General features: G+C 46.7%; 2 protein-coding genes across 4 annotated transcripts in view; both read left to right on the top strand.

Annotated features, from left to right (window-relative positions):
- Positions 1-2,018, top strand: part of RPGR (retinitis pigmentosa GTPase regulator) — a 177,464-nt gene extending 175,446 nt beyond the window's left edge. Inside the window, exon 18 of the mRNA XM_060407497.1 lies at positions 1,965-2,018. The gene's annotated coding sequence lies outside the window, so the exon portion shown is untranslated. The remainder of the gene's footprint in view (positions 1-1,964) is intronic.
- SRPX (sushi repeat containing protein X-linked) overlaps positions 1-12,077 on the top strand; it is a 193,998-nt gene that overhangs the window by 76,373 nt on the left and 105,548 nt on the right. For all 3 annotated transcript variants that reach the window (XM_027962915.2, XM_027962916.2, XM_027962914.2), the window contains 2 exons: positions 1,965-2,156; positions 5,398-5,574. In XM_027962915.2, the coding sequence (XP_027818716.1) occupies positions 1,965-2,156; positions 5,398-5,574 (369 nt within the window). The remainder of the gene's footprint in view (positions 1-1,964; positions 2,157-5,397; positions 5,575-12,077) is intronic.

The following is a 12,077-nucleotide window of genomic DNA, read 5'->3' as shown; positions in this document are numbered from 1 at the left end:
GGCAGTCCAGAAGGGGAACTTAGAGGAAGTGAGGCAGTGGGGGAGTTAGGGATAGAGGGCGGGGAAAAGAGGACAAAGACAAAGAGGTAAGGCCACAGATGACTTTTAAGATCTGACACTGTGGAAGTCCTTTGTGGACTATACAAAGTGCTTCTTTGAGTTTTAAAACACTAAGTACATTTTGGAGTTTGCTTGTGGGTGGTCTTTCTTATTACAGTTGGAAAAGAAAGGCAGAAATAGAGGGGAGGGAGAAATATACATCACTTCTAGTAGTCATAGAAACCAATAGATTCCAAGTCTTGGAGTGGTAGGCATCTATGGATTTTTTCAGAATTTATTGTAAGGACTTCTGATTATAGAAGAAATATCCACAGCTTGGCAGTACTAAGCAAACATACCCCCAAAGGCTTCTCATTTACTTGTGATCTTGAAATCTCTTAACTTCGTGGCTTACCAGGAGCCATCACCAAAGAAAGAACTGAAACATTTAAAATCGGTTCAAAAATTATACTTAGAAGAAAATACTGGAGATAGTCTGCTGTTTTGTACTTCACTTCAGGGTTAGATTTTTCTCATTTTAAAATGTTAGCACACACAGACTGGATGTGTAAACCCCAGAGGAAGGAAACTTCATTCCAGAAAGGGCTAGAGGCCCGGTGTAAGCTCCTGCAAGTCTGTATCCACATGGTCAAACTTAATCAGCTCTAGACCAAGCCTGGGACAGCACTTCTCCCCAGGAAGTCCAGGAAATACTGCTTGAGTCTCTACCTTAGCACCCGTTTGCAGCTGCCTGCAAAGCATAATATGATGAAAATATTAGCCAAAGGTGATGTCAAAGCACATAGTTTAAAAAAAAGGAAAACAGTCTATGCACGCACGAGACCTGGACGGGAAGGACTGTTGGTTTTCATGGTTGAGAAGCAGCCAGAAACACAAGTCAAATAGGGAGTTTCCTGCATGGCCACATGATGGCGCATAAACCTCACTCACAGCGCAGGTGCTGGGGGAAAGTGAGGAGCGTGGCAGCTGCAGGGAGGGGACACCTGTTCAGGGTGCGGAGAACCTGACAGACTTGAGGGAGCTGTCTCTGGTCCCCATTGATGTGTAGTGGGCACTGTGGGAACTTTCCAGGAGCTAGTCTTGTCCTGCTAATTTTATGGCTCTCAGCGAGCACCTACTAAAGGCCCAGGAAGAGGTTCTAAAGTATGTGTCGCCCTAAGCTGTTCTCTAGGCAACTGTGAGATCGAGACCAAAACACCCTGGAACTTTGCCATTGGAGAAGGGTGTCATCTCTTACCTGAAGGGGGCTTAACTGCAGACATCTGAAAAGGGAGGTTGCTTCCCAGTGGGGAGTCCCTGTTCTGTGACTTTAAACCCAAATTATATCCTGTGGCAAAACCCTGGAAATTGTTGCTGTATCCACACTCATTAAGATGGGATTACGTGTTTTTACAGTCATTATGATACAAACTTGGAAAAAAATCTAAATTGACCAATTATTAACTCCCTGCCATCATATATGTATGGTTGGGGTTAGAGTTCACAATGGTAACAGTTGCTCTCAAGAGAATTCTGTCTCTAGTCAAGGGAAATATTCAAAAGAACAAGCATTCATTGAGCATTTACTATGTGCTAGGCACTGTGCTAGTTGCTTACTATGCATTTTTTTTCAGTCCTTAATAAGAGTCCTATGACATAATTACGAGTATTCACTCAGGTTAAGTAATTTGTCTAATATCACACAGCCACCAATGGAGGAACCTGGACCCATATTCAGATATATCTGACACCTAGTCCCGTGATCATAGCCTCCCCACCCAGAGATACCTTATAAGACACGGGGCACTATTTGGAGGCCCAACATCTGGAATGCAGCCAGTCAGGGACTTCGAGACTGAAAAAGACACATTTTCTGAAGATGTCATTTTCTATTTCTCCTTTTCCTTTGTTTCTGCCCCCTGTAGACATCCCGTGGTGCTCCCCCATCAAGGTGAAGTACGGGGATGTGTACTGCAGGGCCCCTCAAGGAGGATACTACCAAACAACCCTGGGAACCAGGTGTGACATCCGCTGCCAGAAGGGCTATGAGCTGCAGGGCTCTCCCCAGGTGATCTGCCAGTCAAACAAACGGTGGTCGGACAAAGTCATCTGCAAGCGTGAGTAGCCTGGCCCCATGTGGGAGACCCCAGGGCCTGTCAGGGCCAAAGTTCTTTTTTTGTTTATTTGTTCTAAATATTTTTTTTTAATGTGGACCATTTTTGTTGTTGTTATTTGGCTTTTTAGTTGTTTGGTTTTGTTTATTTGGCTGTGTTGCAGTATGTGAAATCTAGTTCCCTGACTAGATTTAGTTCCCAGGGATTGAACCTAGGCCTCCTGCATTGGAAGCATGGAGTCTTAGCCTCTGGACCATCAGGGAAGTCCCTGATGGTGGACCATTTTTAAAGTCTTTACTGAATTTGCTTCAGTACTGCTTCTGTTTTCTGTTTTGTTTTGTTTTGTTTTTTGCCCCAAGTCATGTGGGATCTGGGCTCCCCACCCAGGGACTGAACCTGCACCCCTTGCATTGGAAGGTGAAGTCTTAACCCCTGGACCACCAGGGAAGTCCTGGGGCCTAAGTTCTTTTGCTCTGAGATCAAGGATTTTTACTGAATGGTTTGTGGGCTGTGATGAGAAAAACTCCTTTGTGAGCAGAAGCCAGTGTGTTCTTAAGATGTGGCAGAAGTAAGATGACACAGTTCAGACAGAGGGGTGTGATTGGCTGTTTGGAAAGGGGGAGAGAACAGAGGTTTGTTTTGCACTATATTATGTCCATTTAATGAGTGCTGGACCCTGGAAAGGTGTTGGGGATTGAGAAACAAGACACATTCTACCCTCGGGTCATCTGCCATCAGGGGTCTCACGGAACAGCATCAGAGACAGCAGGCAGAGGAGTAAACCACAGTATAAGTGCAAGAATGGTGCTCTGGCCCACCTCCTAGCTCCTGCTTTATGGGAGGCAGATGGTGACTGCAGCCATGAAATTAAAAGACTCTTGCTCCTCGGAGGAAAAGCTGTGACCAACCTAGACAGCATATTAAAAAGCAGAGACGTTACTTTGCCAACAAAGGTCTGTCTAGTCAAAGCTATGGTTTTTCCAGTAGAAATGCATGGATGTGAGGGTTGGACTATAAAGAAAGCTGAGCACCGAAGAATTGATGCTTTCGAACTGTGGTGTTGGAGAAGACTTGAGAGTCCCTTGGACTGCAAGGAGATCAAACCAGTCAATACTAAAGGAAATCAATTATGAACACTCACTTGAAGAACTGATACTTTGGCCACCTGATGCTAAGAGCCGACTCATTAGAAATGACTGATGCTGGGAAAGATTGAAGGCAGGAGGAGAAGGGGAGGACAGAGGATGAGAGTTGGATGGCATCACCGACTTGATGGACATGAGTTTGAACAAGCTCTGGGAGTTGGTGAAGGACAGGGAAGCCTGGCATGTTCCAGTCCATGGGGTCACAAAGAGTTGGACACAACTGAGTGACTGAACAACAACAAATCAGTAAGCAAATGGAAAAAGGAAACACTACAAAACAGGGCAAAAATCAAAACCAGGTGCAACATAAAAGAGAAAATGAACCAGGGAAGAAAAGATTTGCCTCACCAGTGTCAATGAAAATAATCAATAAACAATCTATAATAGAATAGAAGAGAGTTTTATCTGAGCCAAACTGAGGACTCTGTGGTGACCCAAGGATGAAAGAGCAGATAAAACCAAGAAGGGCCTTGGAATGCAGGAACAGAAAAACCAGACCCTTAGCATCCTTCTCTCCCCCATGTTGTAATTATTAAACGGATTTCAGGTCCTCCTGAGCAGTATAACCTGTCTTCCCTCCTACCCCATAGGGAGAAGGTATTTGCCTTACTCTTCCCCCACCCAGTATACATGCCTCATCCAATCAGCAAATGACCCACAAGACCCTATCCCACTCCTTGTACCCTGGGTATAAAAGTGGACTAAGTTCCCCTGTTCAATGTCGGTTCTCCCTTGAGCTGGCCCACTGTTCTGTCAGCATCTCCCACTCTAATAAACTTTATTTCCCTCTCAAAAAAAAAAAAAATTGTGCTCTGCCCTGGACTACTGGTAGTAGAGAAAAGTGCTCCTCCAAGAGGTAGAACTTAGGGAGGCAGGGAAGAATTACCCGCTGAATGATGCTCATTGCCTGAAAGGCACCAGGCCTCGGGGAGAAGCCTCTAAGCGCATTTCAGGGGCTGACTTTGAGCTTCCTGAAAAGTTCCATCTCACTCGGGAAACTGCACATTGCACAGCATGGTTGAAGCACATTTCAGGTGCCATTGCTTTTCCAGATCGCTGTCATGAATGGAGCACTTGGGTACCAAGCATTTCACATACATGCAATTTTTGCAACAACACTGTTGAGATGGGTGCCTTTAACTATTGGGGAAACTGGGGTTGGGCTGCAGCCGTGTGATCCAGGCTGTGTAGATGACTATACCGTCTGGGTGACTATCCTGGACAGTTGCTCTTCATGACTTGTACCGTCGATTGACCTTCCTCCGAGGAAGAAGAGGCTCTGCTCCTTCAGAGCACTGTTTTCTCCATCCTAACAGGGAGAGCATCCCCCATGGGCAGCCTCTAGCTGCCCAGTACTACTGACGGGTAAAGGATTCTGAAAGCCCAGCTACCATGCCTGGAGGCAGGGCAGACTCAGGTGTCAGTCATGCTCCAGGGCTCCCCTGTGAGATCAGGCTGAGGCTCACCTGGCCTGAGATACCACCTTGCCCCCTTCCTCCTCTCCCCGTCCTGCCTCCCCCACCCTTCACTGGTCTCCCCTGGAAGCACAATCTTACTCCAGATCGGAGTTTGGAGCAGAGAAAGGTTTATTGCAGGACAAAACAAGGAGAATCAGTGGCTCGAGCCCAAACTCGCCGCACCTCCCAACTGCCCGAAGGGTTTTAGCACAGCCTGTATAAAGGCCAGGTGTGTGTGTGGAGGGGGTGTGGGTCTCAGAGTACATGAAAAGTTCATGCACAGTTCTTTGATTGGTTGATGGTGAGGTAACAGGGCAGTTAACATTGTAGGCGCCAGGGGTCTGGGGTCATCAAATAGTTCACTGCGCCCACTTGGTGGTGGTTTTAGCATTTGAAAAACTCAGGGAGTGTGCAGCAGATACTATTATCTGGGTCTTCAGAGAGGAGTTAGCATGGAGGATATGGGAAGAGGTCTGCCTCCCCAAAGGCCCCATGGCGTCCTGCTTGGTGACACCATCCATCTTTCCTCAGACTTCTGTCTGCTTTATTTCAGTTAACTTCCCCCTATGCTTTCAGTTTCTGGACTCTGAAACTCCGTGACAAATCTAAGACCTGCTGAATCTGTGGTTTTCTCTTTTTCAGAAAAGCGATGTCCTACCCTTGCCATGCCAGTGAATGGAGGGTTTAAGTGCATCGACGGGGCCTACTTTAACTCCCAGTGTGAGTACTATTGCTCGCCAGGATACACGCTGAAAGGGGAGCAGACAGTCAGGTGTATGGACAACAAGGCCTGGAGCGGCCAACCAGCCACCTGCGTTGGTAAGAAAATATCACCAGTCCTCAGGAGGCACCTACTTTGGGAGGAGTGGGGGGTGTCCATACAGTGGATTTAAAATTTTTATTTATGTATCTATCTCCACCCAGTCTTAGTTGCAGCATGAAGGATCCCTAAATTGCTGCATGCAAACTCTTAGTTGCAGCACGTGGGATCTAGTTCCCCGATCATGGATGGAACCTGGGCTCCCTGTATTGGGAACACAGAGACTTAGCCACTGGACCACTAGGGAAGTCCCCATAAAGTGGATTTTTAAAGGAAATACCTGTGTTCCATGTGTAAAGCCAAAGGCCCAGTTTTGCTTTCCGTGGTTCTCTTCATCCCTATTTCTCTGGCTTAGCACAGATCTAGCCTCAGTCTCTTTGCTTGAGTTGACTTCACAGCTTATGGCTTTCCCATGACTTGTCTCTCTCTTGGATTGCGATCGAGGCAACTGGAGGCTAGCAGAGAGAGGTGTGCGATCGAGGCAACTGGAGGCTAGCAGAGAGAGGTGCAGGGAAATCCTGCTATTTTAGTTCCGGGATGTGCCCTGTAGCATTGAGCAGAGTTGTTGACATTTGGCCGGATGGTCCTGCGGGGAGCAGCTCTGTGTCTTGCTGCCCACAGACATAGTTCCTTTGTTAGCAACTCTGGGAATCAGCAAATGCTCAGTGTGCTAAACTGGCAGGGATTTGGCTGTCTTACCTGACTCTGGATTTGTTGGCAGTAGCTCTTAGTTGTGGTTCGGGGTAGCCTTGGCCGCAGCCTCGCTGGAACTCTTTTTTTTTTTTTTTTTTAAATTATTTTTGGCTGCACTGGGTCTTCGTTGCCTCTCTCCAGCTTTTCTCTAGTTGCGGTGAGCAGGGGCTGCTCTTGGTTGACAGTGTGTGGGCTTCTGCCATTGCAGAGCACAGGCTCTAGGGCTCACATACTTTGGTAGTTGCAGTGTGTGGGCTCAGTTGTGGCATACGGGCTTAGTTACTCTGTGGCATGTGGAGTCTTCCTGGTTCAGGGCTTGAACCTGTGTCCCCTGCATTGGTAGGCAGATTCCTATCCACTGTGCCACCAGGGAAGTCCTCGCTGGAATTCTTTACACATGCAAATTCAGGGCCCCACCCCAGACCTGCTGAATCACAAACTCTGGGCAGGGGCCCAGCACTTGGCACTTTAAGGAGCCTTCTAGGGTGTTCAGAAGAGCTTAAAGAGAGAGCCACTGATCTAAGACAGTGCTTCTCCAGCTTGGGGATCACCTGGGAACCTTGGTAAAAATGTAGCTTCTGCTTCAGGAGATCTGGGGCAGATTCTGGGGTTCTCCTAGACCCCGCTCTAAACAAGGTTTCTGAATCTTGGAACAATGGATATCTGGTGTCCAATAATTATTTGTCATGGGGTCCTGTCCTTTGCACTCTAGAATGCTTAGAGCCTTGGCTTTTACCCACTAAATGCCAATGACATCTTTCCCCAGCTCCCACGTGTGACAACCAAAAATGTCTTCAGACATTGCCCAATGTCCTCTGGAGGGAGGAGAAGAGGGAGGAGAAAAATCACCCCTCCTTTGAGAATCACCCATCTCTGAGCAGTGGATACCCACCCTGGCTACTTACTAGAATCACCTGAGTATTTTTTAGAACCTAGCCATGCCTTGATCCTGGGGCTTCCCCAGTAGCTCAGCGGTAAAGAATCCACCTGCAATGAAGGAGACCTGGGGTCAGAAGGGCATGGCAACCCACTCCAGTATTCTTGCCTGGGAAATCCCATGGACAGAGGAGCCTGGCGGGTTGCAGTCCATGGGGTCGCAAAAGTGTCAGACATGACTTAGTGACTGAACAACAACACGCCTTGGTTTTGCCCTAGAGATTCTGGTTCAGTTAGCCTGATGTGGGATAGCTAGAGGAGGCAAGTGGCATTATAAAAGCTTCCCAGGTGGTTTTTGTGCACAACCAGACTCAGGACCATCATTTGAGGGCAGTGGATCTCAGAGAGTGTGGGCTCCTTACCAGAAGCATTAGAAATGCACATTTCCAGGCCTGCAGGATTGTCGATGCTGGGGTGGGGCTTAGCAATCTGCATTTTCACAGGCCTTCCAGGACATTCTGATGCTCTAAAGGTTGAGAATCTGCCTTGGAAGGTCAAATTTGGGAAGAACTTTTGTACCTTTTGGAGAAGGAAATTGCAACCCACTCCAGTATTCTTGCCTGGAGAATCCCATGGACAGAGGAGTCTGGCGGGCTATAGTTTATAAGGTCGCAAAGAGTCAGACATAACTGAGCAACTAACGCAACACTTAGTATCTTTTAATACAAAATAGTGCCCAGCAGTTTGAGCACCAGCAGGAAGCTTGTTAGAAATATAGACTTTTGGGACCTATCCCAGACCCAACAGATCAAAAGCCACGTTGTTATAAGATCCCCAAGGGATTCCTATGTCCTTTTAAAGTTGAGGCAGACTGCTCTGAGACAGTGGTTTTTAACTCTAGCTGCAGTTTAAATCTGAATATCTGGGGCCCTGGCATTTTTCCAAAACTAATCCAGGTAATTGAAAACTACTATTCCAGGAGACTGTTGACTCATAACGTGTTAGAGCTGCCAGGACCCAGCCTAACAGAACATTCTAGTCCAATCCCCCTTCTGCGGATAAGGCCTTGACTTTGTTGATGTTGCATAGAGCCAAGCCTATGTCTCCAGGCTTTTAGGCTCAAAGTCCCTGAATCCAGAGACAGCTCTGGCACAGAGGTGGCAAGGCAGCTGACCGCAGGAGCCTGGCTCCTATCCTGCTTGGGTCTGCCCATCCTGCAGAGAACCATTCCCAGCTTAGTCTGCGCCTGCCCATTCCCCCAAGGACTCCTTCCTGACAGCTCAGCATCTGGGCAGACAATTCAGGGATGTGACTGAAACTGGATGCTGCCCTCTGGGGGCAGTTGTACAACAGCTTCTCTGGCTTTGGTCCTACAGATGTCTTCATGATGGTACCACTGTCCACTGTCTGCTTGGCAGCATCGGTCATCCTTTTTCTTCAGTTATAGCCAGGGGACTGACCCGAGATGTGAACCTTCTACATCTTCTACATCACAGCCCCGGACCTTACCTTATAGCCATCTTAACAAGAGCACCAGGTCCAAGTAATTTCTCAGATAACTGACTCAGATTTATTCCTGGCTTTTCTTTTTCTACGATTTAGGTGGGAGTTTGAATTGATCAGTAATCGGGAAGAGAGAAACCATTATAAGTGTTTCCAACAGAGGAGACGTTAATACAGGGCAATGGTTACAAACATATAGGAAGGGCCGGAGGAACAAAAGAGGAAAAAGACTGTTGCCAGACATTATGTGCGTGTGCGCTCAGTCGTGGCCGACTCTTTGTGACGCCATGGACTGCAGCCTGCCAGACTCCTCTGTCCATGGGATTTCCCAGGCAAGAATACTGGAGTGGGTAGATTCTCCAGGCAACCTTTCTGACCCAATTTTCCTGAATTGGCAGGCAGATTCTTTAGTACTGCGCCATCTAGAGACTAGTTAGAGCAGAAATCCATCCCAACCAAGGGCTGGGGGAAGCACAAGTGGCCTAGTGGTGTTACCCAAAGTCCATAAACTCACCCTGAGGCTGACATGTCTGCAGCTGACACCATCATGGATGAGAATGAAGTCAGGAGCCCAGGAAACCTTCATGAAAGTCCCTACCAGAAGCCTAACGGCTTCCCTCTTCCTCCTGCCCTGTGTCCTCATGGGAGTGCCTCCCATTGGCCAACCTAGCTGACACCCAGCTGGCAAAAGGAGTCCAAGACATGTCAATTTGAGAATTTCAGTACAGGCAGTAAAGATTTCAGTGCAGGCGATGATTTAAAAAAAAAAACTGAGTGCCAACAGAATCTGTGCCACAGAAGCCTTTTACTTTCCTTTATTTATTATTTTTTTGGTAGTACTATGTCTTTGTTGCTGCACGTGGACTTTCTCTAGTTGTGCTGAGTGGAGGGCTACTCTCTAGGCTGTGGGTCACACAGGTTTAGTTGCCCCAAGGCATGTGGAATCTTCCTGGACCAGGGCTCGAACCCGTCTCCCCTGTACTGGCAGGTGGATTCCCAACTACTGGACCACCAGGGAAGTCCTCAGCAGCCTTGCTCTGAGGTTTTAGACATCTCCCTGTAAATCGCTGTAGTTCTCAGTGAGGAGGAGCCTACAAAGCGGGCCTGCTCAGCCCATGCATGTAGGATAGTGCTCAGGCTGTGAGTTCCAGGCACTCTTCTAGAAGGACATGACCTGAGGCCAGATGTTGAGATCAGAAGAGCCCCTCACAGATGTTGCTTTCACTCACTGCCCAGTGACTTGGAGTGTGCAAGCTAGCTCTTCAGAACACTCCTCTCCACACCGCCCCCCGCCGTCTCCCACTTTGAATGTCTGCTCCCTCACATTGGAAGGGGTAGAGATGATGGGAGGGGAGGAGATAGTCGAAAAATCTCCCTGCTGAGCAAGCACTGGCAGAATCCTCCAGGGATCACAGTGTTCAGATGTCCAGATTGTGCATAACAATGGAAAGAAATTGCTGATTGTTCTCAAAAAGCAACAAGCATGTCTTAAGCTGGACCAGATGGGCCTGGAACCTTCCCAGAGGGAGAGAGAAAAAACTAAGAAATGAACCCCAATTCCAGGGGATTGATCTTAGAGTGGGACAGGGCAATGTTCAGGCATCTTTGGGGGTAGGGGAATTTGTGCATGCAATGTCAGGGGTGAAAAGGAGATCAGTGATCGATGAGCTCTCAGGAAAATAAAGAGAAATAAGACACAGCAAGCAGGCAAATCTTTCTTTTATTCTGTGACAGAGAAGCTGGAGTTTGTCCCCTGTGAATTTTACTCCAGGGATGTCACGGACTCTTTGGCTTTCAACATATTATTAAATTAAGTTTATTGACTTGGTGTGTTGGCAGGGCTCGGGGGTCTGTGAGCACAGCTTGGAGCCTCAGCCTAGTTTAGGATCTGACACGTGGTGGCCAAGGAATTCTCAGATTTCTACACCAGCTTGAGCAATACCTCTAGGCCCAGCTGTGCTGAGTGCTAAGGAAATCCTCTCAGTTCTCCTTCAGATCTGGAGGGAAGAGCGAACCCTGGGCTGGCTTTTGATGCTGAGGTGGTCAGTTCTGTGGTCTAGCTAAGTTGAAAGGACCACAAGTCAAAATTCATTCTCTTAGGCAGCCTACACTCTGGCAGTAGACTCAATGTCCATGGTTATTTTAAAAACAGATATAGATAGAAATAAGTCAATGTAGGAAAAAAAAACATACTGAAAATTGCAGAAGGGTAAAATATTTAGAGAGCCACAACTTCCATGTTATATATATAAAAAAACCCCAAACCCATAGACTGTAACAACTATTGTTTTGGGGTATATTTTTTTCTTTTTTTTCCATTTTTACTCCTTTCCAGTTACATTGGCATGTAGATATAACAATGGACAGTTACAATTACAGGTCTTCTCCTTTGGACCAACACTTTTCCCTAGGCCAACAGGAAGAGGAAAAAAAATTCAAGTAAATTTAAAACCCATGGACAATGAAAACCGAGCAAGTATCTTGAGATACACAGCCCCATTGAGATGTTTTAACAAAAGACCATGTACAAACCAACTTGCTTCCTGAAATTACTCTCTAGTTATTTTATATTTCCTGTGGAATAGAATAGTTGGAGAGTTAACACAAGCGGAAGTCTGGAATTAAAAAAAAAAAATCTCTGCAGTTTTAGATATGCACATTGATGGACTACTTTTCCAGCTTGCCAATTATCTGACAGCTTGGTTGACCCAGTGACCCACAAAGAAGTTTGCTAGGCAGAATGGTATTATTTTTAGAGATTCAGTTGAGGATACAAACGTTATGGGGCTGAGAATAGATGTGTCAGGGCATTGCTGTAAATGCTCTGAAATCATACAAAATTTTTCCCAGGTTGACAAATACGCATTGATTTATAAACTTTTAGGAAGCTAGTTTCAGCTTTGCAACAAGTTGCTTGATTGAGATACTGCTCCACTTTTTTTTTTTTTTTTTTGGCTCCACTGCATGGCATGTAGAACTTGCCCAACCAGGGCATGCAGAATCTAGCTCTGTGATCAGGGATCGAACCCATGTCCCCTGCATTGGAAACATGAAGTCTCCAGTGGTTACACTACCACCTTGGAAGTCTGAGATACTGCTCCACTTTTTAACCTGGCATGATTTTTAGCACAAATTAAACAGGTAAACTGTTATTGCACCACTGTAGTATATCCCCAATGAATTTTTAGTTTGGCATCTTTCTGATGAAGATAGTGACTTCCAGTTGTGGAGTTCTTTGCTTCTCAACTCTTTGGTCCATTGGGAAAGTTTCCTAATATCTCATATGGTGCCAAAGAAGTGGAAACCCTGTTCAGGGGCATGCACATGGATTACAGTCTAGCTGGGGGAAGCAAGCAATGAGGGAAATTTTCAGTGGCCAGATTTGTTCTGCGTTGGTTAGTCACTCTCTCCCTGTGCCAAGAAATGACCA

The sequence above is a fragment of the Ovis aries genome, chromosome X, assembly GCF_016772045.2.
Source record: "Ovis aries strain OAR_USU_Benz2616 breed Rambouillet chromosome X, ARS-UI_Ramb_v3.0, whole genome shotgun sequence".
NCBI lineage: Eukaryota > Metazoa > Chordata > Mammalia > Artiodactyla > Bovidae > Ovis > Ovis aries.
This window is presented reverse-complemented; position numbering and strand designations above follow the sequence as displayed.